This window comes from Gouania willdenowi, chromosome 9, assembly GCF_900634775.1.
Source record: "Gouania willdenowi chromosome 9, fGouWil2.1, whole genome shotgun sequence".
Lineage (NCBI taxonomy): Eukaryota > Metazoa > Chordata > Actinopteri > Blenniiformes > Gobiesocidae > Gouania > Gouania willdenowi.
Window position 1 is genome coordinate 32,120,532 of NC_041052.1, and position 22,927 is coordinate 32,143,458.

The 22,927-nt window shown below is 38.8% G+C and overlaps 2 protein-coding genes across 4 annotated transcripts in view; one reads left to right on the top strand and one right to left on the bottom strand.

The window, feature by feature from the left end:
- Nucleotides 1-17,665, top strand: part of dnah12 (dynein, axonemal, heavy chain 12) — a 54,191-nt gene extending 36,526 nt beyond the window's left edge. Inside the window, exons 53-73 of the mRNA XM_028456557.1 lie at nt 32-273; nt 361-508; nt 592-737; nt 831-1,045; nt 1,676-1,868; nt 1,949-2,141; nt 2,219-2,391; nt 3,584-3,724; nt 3,842-4,000; nt 4,471-4,766; nt 4,851-5,104; nt 5,492-5,632; nt 7,817-7,954; nt 8,036-8,269; nt 8,343-8,531; nt 9,441-9,544; nt 9,633-9,837; nt 9,916-10,053; nt 10,142-10,233; nt 17,292-17,359; nt 17,472-17,665. Coding sequence (XP_028312358.1) covers nt 32-273; nt 361-508; nt 592-737; nt 831-1,045; nt 1,676-1,868; nt 1,949-2,141; nt 2,219-2,391; nt 3,584-3,724; nt 3,842-4,000; nt 4,471-4,766; nt 4,851-5,104; nt 5,492-5,632; nt 7,817-7,954; nt 8,036-8,269; nt 8,343-8,531; nt 9,441-9,544; nt 9,633-9,837; nt 9,916-10,053; nt 10,142-10,233; nt 17,292-17,359; nt 17,472-17,665 — 3,663 coding nt within the window. The remainder of the gene's footprint in view (nt 1-31; nt 274-360; nt 509-591; nt 738-830; nt 1,046-1,675; nt 1,869-1,948; nt 2,142-2,218; nt 2,392-3,583; nt 3,725-3,841; nt 4,001-4,470; nt 4,767-4,850; nt 5,105-5,491; nt 5,633-7,816; nt 7,955-8,035; nt 8,270-8,342; nt 8,532-9,440; nt 9,545-9,632; nt 9,838-9,915; nt 10,054-10,141; nt 10,234-17,291; nt 17,360-17,471) is intronic.
- Nucleotides 17,666-19,142: 1,477 nt separating this feature from the next.
- Nucleotides 19,143-22,927, bottom strand: part of LOC114469249 (uncharacterized) — a 30,661-nt gene continuing 26,876 nt past the window's right edge. For all 3 annotated transcript variants that reach the window (XM_028456559.1, XM_028456558.1, XM_028456560.1), the window contains one exon: nt 19,143-22,194. In XM_028456559.1, the coding sequence (XP_028312360.1) occupies nt 20,576-22,194 (1,619 nt within the window). In that variant the 3' untranslated portion in view covers nt 19,143-20,575. The remainder of the gene's footprint in view (nt 22,195-22,927) is intronic.

The following is a 22,927-nucleotide window of genomic DNA, read 5'->3' on the forward strand; positions in this document are numbered from 1 at the left end:
TCTATTTGGTTCTGTGCCCTTTCTAAAATAGGTCGTGGCTCCTAAGAAAGCAAATCTTGCTGATGCACAAGAGTCTCTGGCTGCTACTATGGCACTGCTGGACCAGAAAAGAGCAGAGTTAAAAGAGGTTGAAGATAGCTTCGCTGCCCTTAAGAAAACCTTGGAAGAGAAAACAGAAGAGAAGGCGCAACTTGAATTCCAGGATGACTTGTGTAGAAAGAAACTGGAGAGAGCTACAAAGCTCATCAGTGGTCTTGGTGGAGAGAAGAGCAGGTGAGAAAAAAGCCTGAAGACTAGCTTCTAATAGTTTGCAACAAATTCATTAACGTCATCACTGACAGGTTTAAAATATCTGTTTAGATGGTCAAAGGCAGCAGATGATCTCCAGATCACGTATGATAACTTGACTGGAGATGTTTTGATATCTGCTGGTATCATTGCCTACTTGGGGGCTTTCACAGCTGGGTTCAGACAAGAATGCACCAAGTTTTGGATTGAACTCTGCCAAGTAGGACCCCCCTCCTCAGTTTCTGGACCTTTTCCTGTACTCTTTAATGAACTGTTGTTTTCAACCGTCATCCTCATCTCTAGTCCAAGAACATTCCATCATCAGATGACTTCTCTCTCAGTGAAACCCTTGGCGATCCAATAAAGATCAGGGCTTGGATCATTGCAGGCCTTCCCAGTGATTCTTTCTCTATTGACAACGGTGTCATTGTCAGTAATTCACGTCGATGGTGAGGTCACAATCCTGACGTGTTGCTCTAACATTCTGAAAGAATGGTCCATTCAAAGGGTGATCCACATTTTGATATTTTTTGTTCTTGTAGGCCCTTGATGATTGACCCACAGGGTCAAGCTAACAAGTGGGTAAAAAATTCAGAGAAGGAAAACAACCTCAGTGTAATTAAGCTGTCAGACGGAGACTACATGAGAACTCTAGAAAACTGCATTCAGTTTGGAACACCCTTGCTGCTGGAAAATGTAGAAGAAGAACTGGACCCTTCTCTGGAGCCACTCCTACTTAAACAAACATTTAAGCAAGGTACAGTGAATATAGCAAATAAAGCCTTCTCAGATTTCAGCTAAAATTCTATAAATGTTATTTAGAGCTAAGACTGTTTTTAACAGCTTGTATTTCCTTTCTTCTGCAGCACTTTGAGATTTGTTTGAAATGAAAAGTGTAACATAAATACAATTTATTATTATTGTATTAATAGTACGGATGCATAGTTTTCCAAAAACTTAAGTAAAATTATTGTTCTGTCTTACTCTAACTCGTCCCGCAGTTTTCAAACAATTCGACAAGTAAGACATCAAAACGTGCGGATCATTTCTGGACATTATGCTGTGTATTGTTTTTTTTAATCCTCTTCAACTTCTTGAGGTATTCTACTTTTTCATTTTCCTTTGATTCTTCAGTTACAAATACTTATAAGTGAACTATGCAAATGTGACCATGGCATCAAGAATAGATGCTGGGTCCTTTGATGTTTGTCACCAGCCAATCTGGAGCCAGCAGATGGGTCATGGGGGCTGGCTCCTGATTGGAGTATGATGTCAGGTTTTTTTTTACCCCAGCAGCAAAATAGGTGTGCGTGTGAGCTATGCATCCTCAATTATATTATAATATTATCAAAAATATTCTAGTTATTATTATTATTATTATTATCAGGTGGTGTGGATTGCATCAAGCTTGGAGAGAGCGTTATTGAGTACTCTAATGGGTTTCGATTCTACATCACTACAAAGCTCCGAAACCCTCACTTTCTACCCGAACTGGCCACTAAAGTGTCTCTACTGAATTTCATGATCACCCCAGAGGGTTTGGAGGATCAGCTTCTTGGAATTACGGTTGCCAAGGAACGGTAGGACTCAAGGAACAACAATTGAAAAAAAATACTTGAAACAAATCCACTCACATGTTTCTACTTGATTCCTTCTAAAGACCGGAGCTGGAAGAAGAAAGAAACGCACTAATTCTTCAGTCAGCCACCAATAAGAGGCAACTGAAGGAAATAGAAGACAAGATCCTGAAGACTCTGCAGTCCTCAGAGGGAAATATCCTGGAAGATGAAAGTGCCATCCAGATTTTAGACTCTGCAAAGAGCAAGTCTGATGATATAAGCAAGAAGCAAGAGGTCAGAAGCAGATGGAGATGCTTATTTATTAGCCTCTCATTGGTTAATCTGAGCTTGCCTTGTTTTTTGTTTACTAGATCGCAGAGAAAACGGAGATGAAAATAGCAAAGTCTCGAGAGGGTTACAGAGCTATTGCAAAGCACTCCTCCATCCTTTTCTTCAGTATTGCTGTGCTGACAAACATAGATCCCATGTACCAGTACTCGCTCAGCTGGTTTGTCAATCTCTACATGAACTCTATACAAGACAGGTGAGTTTTGTATTTTGTTTTTCCAGCAAAGTAAAGCAGTTGAAAGTGCTGTTAATGGAATCTTTCATGGCGCAAGATCCATCTTTGGTTGAATTTTTGTTGAACTCCATTGAGCATTTTTGACGTAATCCTGCTAGTAGACAAACAAACATTTGATACGAAAATCAATGTTTTTCCAATTCAAATGGATTTTGGTATAACTGAATATATGAAAACAATAAATGAGCTTGAACAACAACATTGTGTTTATTATGCTAACATAATGTGCAATATGAATAGATAATATTGTGATTGCACTATTCACAAACTTAAAATTTAAGTAAGCTATATTTGTGCTTTTCAGGGTTTTTGTAAACTTTCTAAAACGAATGTGTTTTTATGTATTAAAATAAGAAACAGCAATTAGTACAGAACATTCCAGAGAGGTGGAAACTGAACAGTGCAAAATAGTTACAATATCTGTGGCATGAAATAAACAGAGTATGAAATAGTTTTTCTACATAGTAGTTGATAAGTTGGGTCAAACGATGCTATCTGTAGCAGCGTTCTATCCCCGCCCACATCCTCTACCACTGAGAGTGGTCGACTGTCCACTACAGTGATTTATTCACTGACTTTGTTCATTTGTCATTCATAGACTTATTCATTTTGGCTCTGAACTCTGTCATCTTGTCAGGTGTGAATTGGAGACACTGTAGATGTTTAGCATTAAGGTGGTAGCGGAGCCTAGAACTCTTTCTGGCACAATCTGAACACAACTGGGCTTTTGTTTTTCATCTGTTGTTTTTATTTAAACTAAAATTAATGCCCACGAAGCACAGCAATGACTTCTCTGCGGGACTTTCTAGTCTGTGCATTATGGGTGCATCAATAAAAAAAGCGATATGTTTCTGTAACTGATCGCAGTTAACGCATTAAAGTCCCAGCCCTAATAGACAGAGTGCACCTCTGTGGACTTTCTACAATACATAGAGTAAGAAAAGATAAGATACATTACATGTATGAGAAGCACACAGTCTGTGGGTGATCGGAAACACTTGTGATCAAGTGCCGTCTTGAAACAAAATAGGAATATGATTGTTCTAAAATCTGTTCTTGAATATAAAGAGCTGTATACTGGTCAGTCATACCCAGCTAACAGTTGTTTAGCTAAGATTGTGTTCATCAGAAGCTGTCTTTGTATTTTAATCAGTCCCAAGGCCAAAGATCTTGACAGGAGGCTTCAGTCCCTGAACGATCACTTCACCTACAGCCTGTACAGCAATGTGTGTCGTTCTCTGTTTGAAAATGACAAACTCCTCTTCTCATTCCTTCTCTGCACTAATTTGCTTTTGTAAGTATCGACCCTGGGACCAACCATAGCGTATTCATGCTGAAATGAACCTGTTTCTACCTTATAAGCAATTTGAGTTTTATTGTGACTTATATATGTTTCTATTTATTTTTCTAGAGCAAAGGAGGCAATTGACTACTCAGAATTTATGTTCTTACTCACTGGAGGAGTCGGCCTACAGAACACTGTTGCTAACCCTGACCCCAGCTGGTTGCAGGACAAGAGCTGGGATGAAATTTGCAGAGCTAGTGAGCTGCCAGGGTTACAAGGATTAAGGTAACCTACATAAAAAAACAAGGTTGCTTTATCCTCATTTGAATTTACTTAAATGCAATAAAGTTCATTATTATTGTTGCGCGTTCAGCCTCGTTGCTCATTCTCTCAATGAACCACACGTTTCTTGTTTGAGTGGTTTTTATTCTGAGCTTAGTTCTGGCATCCTCATCAGAACATAACTGAAAAGCAGTACCGGAAGTTCTCTTTCTTCCTTTCCCGCTCGAACGGAACCGGAAACACTCACAAACAAAAGGAAGTAAAAACACACTCAGCAGGATCTAGAACCACGTTCCGTGCCTATCAAAATAAAGTGCAAAAAGAAACATTTAACATCACTCAGACAAGGCTGATTGAGAACATACTCCAACAATTATTATTATTATTATTATTATTATTATTATTATTATTATTATTATTATTATTATTATTATTATTATTATTATTCATAATAATATTGTTGTTGTTTATAGGGAAGCTTTCATCAAAATCCCTGGAGACTTCAAGCCTATTCATGAGAGCAAAGAGCCTTGGAACGTTGCTCTACCTGCTCCTTGGAATAAACAACTCAATGACTTACAAAAGATGATGATTGTGCGTTGTCTCAGGCCTGATAAAATGGTTCCAACCGTAACTGAATATGTAAAGAGAAATCTGGGCATGAAGTTTGTCCAGCCTCCTCCCTTTGATCTGAGCAAGAGTTACCGGGATTCTGACTGTAGCATCCCTCTAGTGTTTGTGCTCTCTCCTGGTGCTGATCCCATGGCCAGTGAGTCCTCTCCTCTTTACTATGACCTGTAGTACAAATAATGAAAACCTGAAGAATTTTTTATTTATTTTTTTTTTTTTACAGGCCTTATTAAATTTGCCAACGACAAAGACATGGACGGTGCCAAGTTCAACTCCATCTCTTTGGGTCAGGGACAAGGGCCCATTGCTGCTCACATGATATCCACAGCCAGGCAGAACGGGACATGGGTGTGTCTGCAGAATTGTCATCTAGCTGTTTCATGGATGCCCACCCTGGAGAAAACGTGTGAAGACCTCAGTCCGACAACATGTCACAAAGACTTCCGACTCTGGCTCACAAGCTACCCTTCATCCAAGGTCAGACACAGTATAATATAATATGGACTTACTGCATGTGCCAAAAAACATAAACAATTGTTGTGACTATATGGAGGTAAAGTAATATCATCCACCCAAAACACAAAGACTGACAAAAAAAACGACATAACTCATCACTCAATCCTAAATACAGCTAGGGCTGACCAGTTCTTGTTCTCAATTACTAAAGTTCAATACAATTAATCACAATTTCTGAGCCCTTAATGAATAACTTTATTCTGGTCGGAGAGGTTGGGGCCGTGGTCTCTTGTGCCGGGTCTTTGTTTTCGGCCCGATTAAAGCTCTACCGTGTGCGTGTGTGTGTGCACCCTCCGCATGCTTTCAACTTTCAGTTATTGTGACGTGTCTTTTTTTTTATTGATGCAGTTTCCAGTGACTATCCTGCAGAATGCAGTGAAAATGACAAATGAGCCTCCAACAGGACTGCGACTCAACCTGCTCCAGTCCTACCAATCAGATCCCATCTCTGACCCCAACTTTTTCAGTAGCTGTCCCAGTAAGGAGGTGGTAAGTAGTTCACTCCACAGGATGTAGTGAATGGAAGGGTGTAACGATTCGTTTCAACAACAATACATTTCTAATGAACGATATTGGTTAATTTAGAACGTTTCCATCCTAAAGGATTCAGTGACTTGAAATCAATTCAATAACTTTTAATCTAAAATAATAATGTAACCACTGTGAGTGAAATAAATCACTGTATCCTGGACAGTGAGGTTTCCTAGTTTCCTAATGTTTCTTGTAAGGTAATCGTCTATAAATTAATTATCGACATAAACAAACAAGTAAACAACATTTAATGTCAAATGTATTCACATTTTATTTGAATACAGTCCAACCAACAATTCAGTTTAAATTAACAGGATGTTAACTTTTCTGCTCTCATTTTCAATACTCAACACGTTTTCAATAAAAATACACATAATTACCTGACTCTTCTGCTTGTTTTTATACATCAAAATCATACAATATTAAAGGGGCAGTATTATGAAAAAAAAAATCACTTTATAATGGTTTTACTAGCGTAAAATACTGTACATTCCTTTAGCCTTATTCAGATTGTCAAAGTTGAAAAAATTCTGTTTCCTCCCTCCTTTTTATTCCACATTTTGTAAAAAGTCAGCTCCGAACAGGCGAATTGGATTTCTCCCCCAATATTACGTCATTAGGGGGAAACTCCTCCTCCTGACAATCCTGGCTCCTCCTACCCTACTTAACAATGTGAGAATGTGAGCTCCTCCCTCTCAAACTACCTCACAGGTAAAACAAACACTGTGGTTTAATACAGAATTTACTGCACATGGGGTGACCATAGCTCAGTGGTAGAGTGGGTCATCCAATAACCGAAGGGTTGGGAGTTCGAATCCTGCTAAGCCAGTCATCTTTGTGGTGTCCTTGGGCAAGGCACTTTACCCACATTGCCTAGTATGAATGTAGTGTGTGAGTGAGTGTTGGTGGTGGTCAGAGGCGCACTATGGCAGCCTCGCCTCTGTGAGTTGGCCCCAGGGCAGCTGTGGCTACAATAGTAGCTTACCACCACTGTGTGTGGAGTAAAAGAATAATCCACATCAATGTAAAAGTGCTTTGAGTGTCTATGATAAAATGCTACATAAAAATCCAATGCATTATTATTATGTTAAGCTAAATACACAAAATGTGTTCTCTGTTGTTAACCCTTCCCTGAAGAGCAGTGGGCAGCCATGGTGTAGCGCACAGGAGCAGATAGGAATTAAATAAAAGACTGATCAACATCATACAGTGATGGACCAGGGATAATAGAACCAGTGAACCTACAATTACAATCATGCTCCCTTAACCAGTAGTTCCTTAATCCACAGATAATATATTTACATTCAGTATATAGATTATCCGAAGCGCAGTGTGATCGCTCACAATCAGTTCCATTTTTAGAAACCGTTATATAGCCTCGTATTGCCTTTGACATGATCTGACGTGTTTGTGACCCAATGTGACGCAGCAATTAGACAAAACAGTGGACTATCGTCTTAAATGGACTATTCCTGTGAACAGAATGGGTGAGGAGGAGAGGAAAGAGATGTAGCATCTCTGCTGAGTGTTTGGAAACAGCTGACTGACTCCGCTGCTGATGTGATAAACACACATCGTGGAGCAGCGTTTGTCGGACTCACAATCACAGTAGTCGCTTAAATAGCCATGCGTTTTACTATAATGGGCAGTTTTTTGGATGAAAATAATAACAAGAATGTGTGGATAGGATAGCAAAAGACAATCGCTATGGTGATCAGCTGTGGTGTGGAGCCTGAGTCTACAGACATGCCCACTAATGCATATGCATGAAGGCCCCAAAATCGCCTTTTTTTAGAAGCATCATTAAAGTGACTTTTCAGAGGACTAAAACTGTCACAGACAGCAATGTCTTTAATTTTAAAATAGTTTTTAAAACACATCCATATACAGTAAAGTCTGCTGTGCTTAAATCCAATAATTTATTTGATTGTATCAATACAATTGATTGATTATCTTTTACATTTTTTTAGATCGATTAATGTCATCAGGAAGGCCAACTTGTCGAGCACAGATCGATGTAGTTGGATAGTAGGAATATAAATGGATTCATCGATCTAATGGATGAATCGTTACACCCTAAAGTGAACATGTTCTGATGTGTGTTAAGTGTGTATTGATTACGGACTGAGGTTTCTCTGCCAGGTTTGGGAGAAGCTCCTGTATGGGCTGTGTTTCTTTCACGCTCTTGTTCAGGAGAGGAAAAAATTTGGTCCCTTGGGCTGGAACATTCCTTATGGCTTCAATGAGTCTGACCTTCACATCAGCATCAGACAGCTACAGGTAGATTTGGACAAAGCTCTTTGTTTTTGGGCATGTTCTTGTTCACAGGAATCTGATTTCATTGTATTTGTTTCACTTCAGATGTTTGTCAGTGAGTATGACGAGGTGCCCCTTGAGGCCATCACTTATTTGACCGGGGAGTGTAACTACGGCGGCCGTGTGACAGACGACTGGGACAGACGACTGCTAATGACCATCTTAGGCGACTTCTATAACAAGGAAATCGTTGCCACCACCGGCTATCGTTTCTCATCAAGTGGTCAATATGTGGTCCCTCCAAAGTCTGCCTATGAAGACTATGTCGTCTTCATCGAGGTACGAACGAACTCCCGTGCAGGCAAACGTGTAACATCATCATTCAGACCAATACCTCTATTACTTGTTTTAGAATCTTCCGGTTGGCCAGCATCCAGAGGTGTTTGGAATGCATGAAAATGTGGACATTTCCAAAGATCTGCAGCAAACAAAGTTGCTGTTTGATTCACTGTTGCTCACCCAGGAGGGAGGAGCTAAAGTAGGTGCAAGCTCTGGGAGTGACCACACCCTCTTGGACATTACAAATGACATCCTGACAAAGGTGAACACCCAATAGGAACAGTTCTTTATTGTGACCACTGTAACAAGTTTATAACGTTACTCTAGCATTGGTGTTGGATGGCAGGTGTCAAAGCCAGGGTTGGGGTAATTAATTACAATTATTAAGTAAATATAATTGTAATTGAAGAAATCTGTTGCTGTTGTAATCTCAATTGATTTGAGTTCAGATATTGTAATTGACTTTGTAATTGTAATTGGGATGGAAGTTATATAAAAACTGTTATTTATATTTTACTTGAACGTAAACCTGTGGAACCATGTTACAGTTCTATGGCTTACACATACGTAGTTAACAATTATTAAAATATGTTTCAGAGCAAGTTTTCTTACCACCTGTCACTTCTCTTCAGGATCATTTTTCCATTTAAAAAAATAAATAAAAAAATTAAATCTAGGGCTATACTGTCAGAAAAAAGGCACCTACACCAAAATTATTAACACCAATATAGTCATTGATTAGGAAGCCTAACAAGGTAACCAAGAGATGAGAAACAAATGAAATGATAGATAATATTTTTAAGTTTATTTTACAGATGATTTAAGAGATGGGTCAAACTGACCTGTTATCATAAGAGATGCTAACAGAAAGCTAACACAAGAGGAAGGTCATGTTTTATGGGGCTATTTATTTCAGGCTCAGTAATTGTGATTAATTGAATTTAAACTTTAGTAATTGAGAACGTGATTGCACTTGACATTCATGGGAAAAAGATTGTCACTTTAATTGTAATTGGAAAAAACATGTCACAGTAGTCATAACTGAGTTGTAATTAAACATGGATAATTGAAGACATAATTGTAATTGAAAAAAGTAATTGACCCCAACCTTGGTCAAAATCATCTCAGTTCAGAGCCATTTTATGAAAACAACATTTGCTCTTTTCTCCAGCTTCCACACAATTTTGACACTGAGGCAGCGCTCTTGAAATTTCCTGTTCTTTACGAAGAAAGTATGAACACAGTTCTTGTCCAGGAGATGGAGCGCTACAACGTGTACGCATTAACCCTCTGCAAAACATCTGGTAAAACAACACTTCATCTGCCATTCAATGCAAATCAATCTCTGTTTTTGCTCTCCAAGGTTGAGCAGCACAATTCGTGAAAGTCTGCAAAATCTGCAGAAGGCGATCAAGGGCCTTGTGGTGATGGGTGCGGAGTTGGAGGCAGTTGCTGGTAGTTTGTTGGTCGGAAAAGTCCCCGAGACGTGGGCCAGACGTTCTTACCCAAGCCTCAAGCCCTTAGGCAGTTACATGACCGACTTTCTCACCAGGATTAAATCTTTACAAGTAAGGTTCTTTGATGATTTAAAACGGTGTGACTTTGTGTATCACTGTCTTTTACTTTGTGTGTGTGTGTGTGTACAGGTTTGGTATGACATCGGTAAACCTGCGGTCTTTTGGCTGTCCGGCTTCTTTTTCACTCAAGCCTTTCTAACTGGAGCCATGCAGAACTACGCGAGGAAGTACCATGTCGCTATCGATCGACTCAGCTTTGATTTCCAGGTCAAAGACGTGCCGTGTCATGCAGATGCGTCGTTGCAGCCCTGACAATAGTGTGTGTTGACCTGTGTGTCGGGGTTGTCTCTAACAGGTCCTCCCTATCAATGAGTCAGATGCAGCACCTGGAGACGGCGTTTATATCAATGGATTGTTTCTGGATGGAGCTCGATGGGACAGACAAAGGTACAGTAGATTTTATTGTTATTATCTTATTATCATCATTTAAAGAGTAACTGGATGATGTGGGTCGAGCCTGGAAAAAAAAGAAAAAAATACCTTGATTATGGCCGGGGCTCCTAGAGCAATTAATACACATCCAGTTGTCGGGCAGGAGCTTGGACAAGGAGTGATAAGAATTATAATATTAATTATTATTTATATTACAGTAATTTGCCAAGAGGTACCATCTGAAATCGAGTTAAAGTGTTTCAAATCACTTAATTAGTTATTAATACCTTGTCATCCAGGGTTGTGAACTCTTGTCAAGACTATCTACTCTCCATATAACAAACCTTATGATTGTAATATTTTCATAAATCACAGACAACTTCTCAACATATAAACATTTATTAATCACAACAAGTTAAAACCTTCTAACACAATAAAGCTAAAAGAGCGCTACGCTCACTAAGCTAAGGATGAATGTATATACACTTAGCTTAGTAGAGAAAGAAAGAAAGAAAAGTAGCATGATTTTAGTGTGTGTGTGTGTGTGTTAGGGGGTGAGAGAGCTATGAGAAGATCAGTGTGGAACCATGTGGCTGCGATAACTTTTGGCCCGATTAGAATTTGAGATCCAGAGTACGACGGTTCTGATGGGTTCTTGGTCGGTGGTCCTTCTCTTGTGGCAGAGCAAACTGCGAGAGGAGTCTGAAGCAGCTAAGCTTGGTTCTGGACCACTGGAGGGTGTCCGAAAGGGTCCTTTTCTGGTCCTGGTTCTGGCCTGTGCTAGGCCGGATGGTTCTGTTTCTTGTTCAGAGGGTTTCACAGCTCGTTCAGTCAGCAGATTTCCACTGGTTCTGACTTGTGTTAGGCCTCACTGGCCTTTGTTCAGTGCGTGCAGGCTTGGTTCTTGTAGTTCAGTGTTCAGCTCCTTCAGGCTTGGTTCTTGGTTCAGTGATCAGCATCTTGGGTTGGAACAGGAGGTTTTATCTCTGGGATGCGCAACTTATTTAAAAGGTCTAATGAAAGAAAAGACTTTGAGGTTACAAAGAAAATAAAGGTTGACAAACGAGAATAAACGTACACTGCAGTGGGGCCAGAGCGCCAGCACCACCGAAATCCCATGATTAGAATTTTGTGCTTCGGTTTTATTGTGGTCTAAGCGATTCTAGTGGTCTATGGAATCACAGGAGTGCCAAAATTAAAAGGAAATGCATGTGGAAATATAAAGCGAATCAATAATACAAATTTGTAAATAAAAAGAGAATCAATAATAAAACTGTGGAAATATAAAGAGAATCAATATTGAAAAAATTTACAAATGTGATATATTCTTTTTTCATTTTTGTCATTGCCTTTTCTGTTTTGTCTTTATTTTTTCCATTTGCGTTTTGACATTGCTTTTACTTCATGACTCAAGCGGTCGGTAAAAGCAATGTCAAAGTAATGACGACACTGTGTGTTGATGCACTGATGCATATTCTGCTTGCTTTTAAAATGTAATCCCCGAAATAATCCCCATTTTTACAAAAAAAAACCCAAAAGAAAAACCTGTAATCTGATTACACGTTTTTTAATATACTATCACAGATTACAGTTACATGTTTTTTGTATACTGATTACGTAACACTGTGACTTGTAATCCGTTATTCCCCGAGCCTGCTAATACATAGCGATGGGAAGCAGGTATTGTGTGAACAGGTATCAACTAATCAGCCTGGACAGAATGACCTGCAAGAGCTGTGGGTGGGTCATCACTTTGACATTGCTTTTACCGATCGCTTGAGTCATGAAGTAAAAGCAATGTCAAAATGCAAATGGAAAAGACAAAGAAAAACAGGAAAAGCAATGACAAAAATGTAAAAAACAAAGACAAAACAGAAAAAGTAATGGCAAAATGGAAAAAGCAAAAGCAAAATGGAAAAAGAATACACTACATTTGTATATTTTTTCATTACTGATTCTCTCTATATTTCCACATTTTTATTATTGATTCTCTTTTTATTTACAAATTGGTATTATTGATTCACTTTATATTTCCACATGCATTTCCTTTTAATTTTGGCACTCCTGTGATTCCATAGTGGTTGAAGTGTTTTTGGGAGCCAATTAGATTGCTTAGGTTGTTGAGTTGGGGGTGTTGAGTTACAGTATATAGGTGTGACTTTGTGTTTGAATGACAAACCTCTTTGTGAAAAGAAATCTAGTATAAATCAGAACGCAGTAAAATTATCACTTTCAAAGCAGAATCACAGCAAAGATCATAATTTCCCAAACAGTTGGATACTAAACATGATATACTTTATGTAAAGTTAAATGAGAGATATTCCTTAAAAACCCTTAACTGTAAAAACGGTGGCTGGGAAGTGTCAGGTGAATGCATTTACAGAAACCGGTATTACAGTCGGACAGTCGGACGGGTATTATGATATGATTGCCTGATATGAAAAATATAAGAGTATCCTAATCAACTTTCACTTACTTTCATACGCGTTTCGATGTCTTTTTCTTGTTCTTCTCTTTTCTGGTGGGTTAAAAACATCCGCCAGAAACGTGTCCGTCTGTATGTCCGGTCTGTCGGAAACACTTCCGTTGTGGCCATTTTGCATTCGTGTTGTGACCTTTTTGCATTTGTGTTCATTTCTTTAAATGCATTCACCTGACACTTCCCGGCCACCGGGTTTCCGCAACGGAAACACAATAGTGAATCTCAATCTATTTTTTTATTTTAAAAATGTATTTTAAATATGCCTATAGGCATACATGTCAAGTTTTGGATTTTCTGGCGCCCACTATGAGCCGTCCTGCCCGCTCAACCAAGATCCCCTTATATTTTAAGATAGGTGTACAAGAAATCTAAAATACCCACTTGTCAACCACTTACTAAATACAGTTATGTGATCAGAATCTGGTAGGTCGACCTTTATTAACATTGAAATGCTGTGAATATTCCTACTAGGGCTGGGCAATATGGACCAAAACTCATATCTCAATATATTTTCTCAAAATGGTGATATACGATATAAATCTAGATAATTTGATCAAATAAAGTCTGACCAGAAGAACAATTCTGGGTTAAATTTATTAACTCATTCATTGCCAGCCATTTTCAGATTTTCTACCCCCCTCAATGCCAGCTGTTTTTGAGCATTTTGACTGATTTTAGACCCACAGAATATTTTCTATTATGACTATCTGAAATCACCAGATTCTGAAAGACTGAAGCCTCTACTTTCATAAAAAAAATAAAAATAAAAAAAACCCATTTGTTTCAGCTCGTTTCGTTATTTTGTAATCAGCTGTTGAATAGAGCAAGTTTTACACAAATCTTCAGTTTCAGAGCAAAAAGCTGAGAAAAAAATCCTTTTTGTAAAAAAAAACCCTGTCAGTGACTTTAAAGCTATTTTTTACTTTAGTGACAACTCTAACATCTGAACATTGTTTCCTTATATAAAACATTAAAAAAAAAAAACAGGGACTGGGCTTTTGATGGCAAAACTATTATTGTTTTGCTATCTGGGTCAGAGTTGAATAGATTTCTTACTATATTTTGGCGTTCCTCCAACTTTCTCTCCTGTCATTCTGCACACACAACTTCCTCTTCCTCCCGGACATACAGAGAGTCACTGCGTTCCCTGTTTTTTTATGGTTTTATCTCACAATCTCCACACTATCCATGAGTTCCACACATGCTCTGGTTGAGTGTGCGCTGCTGGGAACGTGATGACCCGTTTCGTCCGGTTAGTTGATGGTTTTATCTCACGATCACAACATTATCAATAACCCACTCAGGTCCACACATGTTTTGTGTTTGTACGTGGAGCTGTGAGCTGCTTGATACGTCACAATATCACTCTGTAGCTCCATAATCTCCCTTTTTCCTGCTTCCTCCCGCTTTGCTGGGTAGCATCAGTGGCTAATCTCTCATCTAAATGGGCACTGCTACCATCTTCAGGGCACAGTTGGTCACTACAACACCCCACAGCTTAGATATTGATGAGGGACCTTCGCCAGGGTGTTTTCTCGTAATCCCCGTGAAAAAATGCAAATGACGAGTTATCTCGTCAATGGCACTGAGCGTTTTGATTTAAAATGATGAGTTATCTCGTCAATGGCACTGAGCGTTTTGATTTAAAATTACGAGTTATCTCGTCAATGGCACTGAGTGAGTTAACAAACAGCTGATCGATATGTGCACTCAGAAATCCATCTAAATGAGCTTTACATGCTGTTCTGAGAAGTAAAATCAGTGACTCCTTAAACTAGTATTTTGTTTCCTATGATACATGAAATATTATAGTTTTCTATATCGCCAAAATAAAAAACTCGATACATCTTGAATCTCGATATATCACCCAGCTCTAATTCCTAAATTATAAAACAGCCTAAATAAAAACATAAATGGGTAGATGAAGTTGTGATGTGTTTATTTAATATACTTACAGTTTATATACAAGTCAACACATTTATTATTTACTGTTAATTTCACGTTGCTTGTCTTTCAGTTAGACATTAACATTTTATTTTCATTATATATTTTCTGATAATTTCTTATGCTCTCTCATGTGGTTCTCTGGTATTCACTAATGACTTATTAGACACATTTGTTGCAGAATTTACATTCTTTAACACTTTTTTAAAGCAGTGTATATTTATGGAGCTTGTGATTGGCTGATTTTTCATGGTGACTTATGTCATTCCTTCCGCTGTGGTACACGCTAAAATCTCAGTTATTAATCTAACAGAACGTGTAACTGTATCACATCCTGCTGCTCTATAGAAAGATAAACTCTCTGTCACATTTCACAACGTATTTAAACGAGTTCTTTGTTTTTTTTTCGCCGGCATCATCTCTGTTCTGAGTTGTTTCCGGGTTTGTTTGCCGCTGTCGACACTAATCTCGTGAGAACTGACACTCAGGCCATTTCAGGTGGCAATTCTCGCGAGGCTAGTGACGGCGTTCAGTTTAGTAAGACATCTTTTAATTATTATTACATTAAAATATGGGATAATTACGAGAAAATACTAATACGGGAAGATGGCGGGAAAATACGGGAGTTTCCCTGCTAGGAGTTCTCATTGATGAAAAATTTAAGTGGAAGTCGCACATAGCTTACGTAAGAAATAAAATTTGTAAAAACATTGCCGTTTTAAGTAAAGTAAAGTTTCTGTTGAATTACAAGGCAATGAGAATTCTATATTGCTCCTTTATTTTGCCATATTTAATGTATTGTTCCGAGATATGGGGTAATTCTTATATTACTAATTTAACGCCCTTATTTCTTTTGCAAAAAAGGGCTGTAAGAATAATTAATGGAGTTGCTCCAAGAGAGCATACCACAGGACTGTTTCTGAGGTCAGGACTACTCAAACTGATGGACTTGGTTTCTTTACAAACTTTATTAGTTGTTCATAAAGCAAAACACTGTCTGTTACCGCATGGACTTCAAACCCTTTTTACTGTAAACAGTGAGACAAGCAGAAGAAATAATGACTTAAAACAACCTTTTGCAGGAAATACCCTCAAAAAAATGTGTGTCTCAGTATCTGGTGTGATACAATGGAACTCTCTAGAAAATGATCTAAAATGTTGTTCAAATATTCTTCAATTCAAATACAAGTATAAACAGCACATACTTAACTTGTATAAAGATGAATGTGAAAATTGTTAAATTTACAACAACTGTTGTTTTAGCAAAATCATTTATAATAATTGAGAAATAAAATTAAAAAAATAATAAAAAAAGTGAAAATTGTTAAAATCGAAAGTTGATTACATCTGTTCTGGGCTATTGTTATCTTTTGGCATCGTTGAGGCCATCTAATTTGTAACGTTTTTGTTAAGAATGGGGGAGGAGTTTAGAAGATTTTTTCTTCATCCTACTCCTGTTCTTCTTTTCATGGAATGTATTATTGTTGTGTTTTCTGGATTGTTGTACCAATTTATGTTGCGTTACCATGAAAAAAGAATAAATAAAATGAAATGAAAACGGGATACTTGACAGGTATGCTATAGACTCATAGGTTTTTTGTCCCCCTCTCAAAAAAATATATTTCACAGCACCCCCTGATCAAAATTACTTCCAGTGGCCCTGGGACTCTCTTCTCCAGAGAACATCGGGCGACAGGGGGCACAGCCAGCCTGAGAGAACTCTCACATTGGCCATGCTCAAAAAGAAATCATAAAGACACGTCTCCAAATTATCTCCAAAAAACAATCTATATTCACAAACCTTTAAGAAACTTTCAGCAACTTCATTGGTGCTGAAAAATCCGGTTGGCTACCAGTTTGATCAACCCCAGTGGGTACCAAACTTTTTGGGCTCAAGTTCCCCCTTTTTATTATTTCTGATTCTAAGTACCTTCTTTGTCAACATTTTGCTCAGAATTCTTTGGAATAACACCTATAGAGCATAATGATGGACACATTTTAAGTGGAATGAAACATATTTAATACCTCCTGAATAGATGTATTTATATAATTAATGTTCCAATAAATATTATTTCCATCATCTTTATTGTGATTATAATTTTAACTAAAAATAACCATTATGAACCCCATATTTTTAATGCTTTTATTTTTTACATTTTCCTCTTTTCTTTCTTTTCCTTCTCTCTCTCTCTCTCTCTCTCTCTCTGCATCGCGTCCCCCTATACACGTACCCCCATTTGAGAAACAATAATTTAAGCTTCAACATGCAACTCTTTATTTCTCCTAAATTTCAGAGGAAGTCATCATGTTCCTATTTTACCAGCCACTTTTAACTAATAATAAAATATGTACCATAGTTTTTACAATTACCCACAGACATTTGTTTTCTGCTGAAAAAAGTGGTTTTGGTGTTTAGTTACCAGAGATACAGCGTTGACTTCGTCAAAGACTGAGATTGTAGAAGGTCGTTTGACATCATGGGAGTATTTCTGTTTTATATTGCGTGTAATATGTTGAATCAAAACACATTCCAAACCACTACATATTATTTCATTTTTTAAATGTATTTATTAAAGATTGTTATGATGTTGTTGTATACATGCTGCCATTGATTGACGATTAACTATTTCTTTGTAACTTTTTTCAGTGGAGTTCTTGCTGAGCAAGAGCCCAAAGCCCTCTTCGACCCCATGCCGATCATATGGCTGAAACCTGGTGAGTGGTACAACCCTTTGCCCGGGGCCATGTCCACTGAAGGAGCTCGACTTTTAAAAAGGAGATTCATTCCTAAAGTGCATTCTAAATCAGTGCTCATCTCATTTCACAGTTGAGAAGAACATCGTTGCTGAGGCTCAGAATGTCTATGAGTGTCCGCTCTATAAAACGAGTGAGAGGAAGGGAACACTCTCCACCACAGGTCACTCCACCAACTTCATCCTGTCCATGATGCTGCCCACCCAACAGCCCCCCAAACATTGGGTGAAGCGTGGTGTGGCCATGCTGTGCCAGCTTGATGATTAGATTTGATCTGTTGATTTCTTTTATTAAACATATTTGAGTGTTGAGCTTCTGTGAAATTCATTTATGTATAGATTGAAAGAAATATTGTATTTTCCAGGCTATTGAATGCACCGCTGTAGTGGCCGCATTCCAATAATTTAGCAATTTTCCAAGAAAAATCCACTTAAAGGCCGATTACATAGGCCACACTCTACTGGCTGATGAGGGTGCCCTTCAAGCCACTCGGCCAATCAGAACGAGCAGATAGGTGGGCTGCTGTACTCCTGTTATGTTTAGCAGAGATTCCAATGTATTTTGATGAGTTTCAATTTTCACATTAATTCAGCTCCTTACTGCTCAACGTCTGCATATCAGACCATTAACAGCTTTTTATGGTCAGTTTTTATGGGATCCAGACTGATACATTGCTCCCCCATCAGTTCTTCTTACCTTGTACTACAGTATATCAGCCTCAGGAGCAATGTCAGTCAAACTCTGACAGACCTTAAACTGCTGTTCAACTATTTTCATTCTATGTCCATTGTGCAAGACAAACAGGATCAGATTTTCAATTTTATGCCAATCTTCTTAAAAACCTTTCTTCATTGACAATAAAGATCATTAACACTAAACAAAATGCCTACACAGAAAGAAAGTAATAATAAACAGCCTAAAAATTGAAAGAGCATTCATTTATTAGACTGCATTAGATATGCGACCGGGAACAAAATGTAACGTGGAACTAAAGTGCAAAAATAATGATTTATGTTGACATGTGAAGTGGATCAGAACAGTAAACTTACTGACCTCAATAACTCATATACTGTCTACTATATACTATAAGTATGATTACCTACAAGGACAAAAACCTGAAGCACACTGAGGCTAAATATCTCTGTTGATTCTCCACTTCGGAAGTTCTGAAAGCATTTGAAGTGAGAAAGTGACCAAGTAGAATATCAACATGTGCTCATTTGACCATTAAACTCGCGGAAACACATTTTATCCCAACATTTTGAGATTTTTGGAGACCCTCCATCATGCTACTGACCAAACTTCCAATTAACTTCAAAACAAGGGCCCTATTTACAAAAGCCTTAAAAAACTAATGGAAGATAGGAGAAAATGCTTTTTTTAAATGGGATGTTTGATTTTTAGCTTGAAGCTGGTCCCAGGACGACTTTACGTTCCGCATGCAATGCATCATGGAATGGTTGAGTATCATGATTAGTGTGTCCACTGTGCACACTTAAAAAAATTATTAAACGTGAACGCACTACATACTCATTTAGACTTCAAACTTAGTATGAGTAGTACGTATGACTGATTTTTGATTTATTATGAAATATATTACTTGTTCCCTCTTAGTTCAATAAATTTCAAAAATGTGTTATTTGTCAGGATTATTCGGGGGCAATGGACGCAGGCGGAGCTTGAAAGTTCCTTCTTGTGGGAATACTCAAAAAAGTTTGAGAACCACTGCATTAGAGGATGGAGACCTGAAACGTCAGAATAGAGGTTTAATAAAAGTTTAAATGTCAATAAAAACACAGCGTTTACAAGATGTACATGTTTATTTTACAGATTATTAACATAAGTATATGAATGATTATAAATTAGGCAGTTTCACAATTATTCACAGTTATTTTGACTCATTGGTATCACACAAAATGGACATTTTAGACACAGATGTATGGTATATACACATTCTGAGTGTTTTAGATGTTCATGTGAATTTGGGATTTATAGGGGTTTTCTAATGCTCTGAGGAAGAGGAGGAAGAATGGAAAGTTAAAGTAATGAAATTGATAAAACTATACCAAAATTAAAATCATGGACTATGAAGCTAGAATTTTCGATTGAGCGAATTTGTTAAGTTATAAACCACCTTTCTGCCAGAATTGCGTGTGTGCACTTTTACCCTTTCTCAAACAGACGCTTTCACGACAGCTCCGTTGTGTAACCAGCAGAAGTGAGAAGCCTTTCCTGCTGCGTTTCACTGGAGTTGTTCATCTTACTTTACGAGCTCACTGGATGTTGTCATCGGAGGGTGTTGTAGGTTTTATTTTTTATTTCTTACTTTCCAATCTTGATGTTGAAAAAGATGTCTCTGATCTAGGGTGTCAGGTTACATCCCTCTAATCGCTGTGGAATGTGTCTGTTCTTTGGGGAGGATGGGCCTGCAGGTTGCTTGCAGCTGCTGCAGGATTTGAAGAAATGTTCCTTGGTCCTTTTTCCGGTGTCTGTTTTTGAGTCATAAAAGAGTGATAAAATTCCAAATGTGCGACTGTTTTTACCGCTTTTTGGACATCGGCCAGGGTCTCCTCTAGTAGTAAAAGAATTGACACAGTTAAGCAGTCCCTCTTTCAAACTAAAGAAAACGTTTGAAACATCAGAACAAACTCATGATTAGAGGCTATTTTGTGATCAAAGCCTCAGTGTCTGTGTCTTTCTTATGTAATGGGGGAAGATGCTTCCCAGGCTGGTGAGATAAGCCAGAGAGATTGGGATTGCCTTGTATCTTAAGAGCTCTTAGGTGTTTTTGGCCCTGGTCCATCTGATGGAGACAACTAGGTATGTTGGCTCACCAGGGTGCTGTTCTTGAAAGGGAGAAAATGTTAGTTTATGTTTTATTCAGTGCTATGAGGGCAAAGAAGAAGGAAAAAATGTAGATGTGATTTATTTCCTTGTCATCTGTAGGCCGTTTCATTTAAGCGATCGGAGGAACAGAGTAGAGCCGAGGCCACGTTTCCAGGTGCAGACCAAAGTGTATTTATTAATTGTCTTTGATCCACTCCAGAGTCTGGTTGCGTGGTTACGGCTGGATAAATTAACTGTGGTGGGGTTCAAGCTGGTGAGTTCTTGGACTGATGATTAGCGTAAGTTTCTCTGCCTCTTTGGGAGGTTCCTCCTAGTGATGCAGTCCATCTTTTACAGTATGGAACACGGGTTTACGTCTAATCTGTTCAACAGCTCTTGGATGAGCTCAGCAATCTCCTTCTCATGTTCGCTCTGCAGCATTTCTTTTGAATTCAGGTCCTTCTCAGATTGCATCTCCCGCTCCTGACGTTTGACAAGCTTGCGGACTTTCTTGATGTTTTCTCTTCTCTTGGTGACACATTGCACTACCTTTTGGATTTCCTCAGCTTGTTTTTTCTTCCTTGTCTTTTCGTTGAGCGTACACAACACCTTCATCAGGTTGAATTCAGCTTCCTTGTGTTTATTCAACGTCTCCTGCTCCTTTAGCACATGGTAGTACTTCTCCTTGAATCCGTTTAATTCCTCCGCCTGTTTCCGAGCTTTCTCTTCGTGTGAGTCCTTCATCTTTCGCACGAACATCAAGTGTTTTTCCTCCAATTCTTTCCTTTTACTTTCCTCCTTTTGTCTAAGTCGTTGTTCCTCTTCCTTGGTTTCTCTTCCTAGTTTTTCCTTCTCCAGTTTGTACTCATCCTTCAGTTTCTGAATCTCGTTGAACTTTTCCAGCATCCTCTGATGGTTTTCCTTGACCCTTTCTGCACGTTCTCTCTCACAGGCGGCCCGAGCCTCCCTTGTGTCTGCTCTCACCTTCTCTAGCTCCTTCTCCAAAGTCTCCTTCATATTGACATCTTGTTTCAATTCTGCCTGTAGTTTTTCAGTTTTTTCATAACGCTTCAGGCTTTCCAGCTTCTCATGGGCGTTCTTCTTCTCTTCCTCGTCCGTGATCCTTATTTCTTGCTCATGCTTTATCTCCAGCTGAATGATGATGTCTTCCTTCTCCTTCAGCTGTTTCTCCCTCAGGTTTATCTCCTTGTCGATTTCTCCTCTTTGTTCTTCAATTTTTTTTGTCATCTTTTGGATATCGGCCTTGTACTTCCTCTCTAGCTCATGCGTCTCCCTCTCCATCTCCTTCTCCTTCGCCTTCAGAATCCTCTCTGCCTCTTTCCGGATGGCTGCTTCAGCCTCTTGCAGCATCTCATTGGTGAAGCACTCTCCTCCATTCGCCCTCACCATGGCGTCTATCTTCTTAATCAGCTCCCTGACTTGGGCACGATTATTGTCCTTGTTTTCAAACACATGGAATCTTTCTCCACAGTCTGAGATCAGCTTCTTGAAGGAGTCCGTACTCTCCTGGATGTAGTGTTCAATGGAATGCTCCAGAGTGTCTCCTTTACTGAAGAGGACAATGGTGAACTTGTCAGCGTTCTTCCCAAATCCTTTCTTGAGAAGTTTCAGGGTCTCCTCATCCTCTGGTGTGAATCTTCCGATGGGTAACACCAGCAGGAAGACGTGCGGGCCGGGAGCTAACATGCTGATGCACTTCACTAGCTCTTCGTAAACCTGCTCGTGGGAAAAATTTCTGTCAAACAGACCAGGCGTGTCCACTACGATGACTGAACGCCCGTCTACCTCGCCCTGACCCTTCTCACAACGCTTGGTCACTGGTTCAGTGCAAGTCTTGGCCTTAAAGACTGGTTTTCCCAGGATGGTGTTTCCTGAGGAGCTTTTTCCATTTCCTGTCTTCCCAAGCAAGACGATCCGGAGACAGTCAGGACTTTCAATTTCTTCCTCACCTGTGAAATTACAGGACAAAAAGTTTTGTTTTTTTTATGAGAATCAATTTGTATTTTTTCTCAAACGTCAATCAGAAGATGTTTGAATATCAGTACTGGACGTGAAGGCCACCTGACCTAAACACATTCACAAATGCAGACCTATATGTTAATTTTGATTTTATTATATTGAAATTAGGGCTGTCAAAAATGACGCCTTATTAACACGTTAACGCAAATTCCCTTTTCCCCACACTCCGTGTCAGAAGGGGGTAATGCCGCAAATGGTGGAGGTCGACCACTGATAAAGACCACAAAGAAGAACATCTGGGCGGCCCCGTGTGTGGTTGGCAATTCAGGTAGCAACATGTTTGTGGATAAAGGTAGAGCAGCGTGGAGCTATGAGCATGGAAAAAGGGCTTTTGGATGAAAAGTTCTGCTTCAAAGTCCTGCTAGATGGTTCACATGACAAAACAAAAGTAATATGCGTGCATCAAATGACTGCACGTACACAGACTATGTTGAATACAATATGAGAGCTGTTAATGGCACAATTTCTTTGTTTTATTTTTTGTAACACTGTTGAGCCTACTTTTGTAGTAAGGGATGATTTTGTGTTTTGTGGCATGTTTTAATTCTTCCCATCTGAGCTGGTTAGGCACAATCATGTGTGCTATTTGCTTTGAGGTGGTACGTTTAGATGACAAATTGAAAATGTCTCTGCTGTGATGCAGAATGATCAATTTATTTTAAG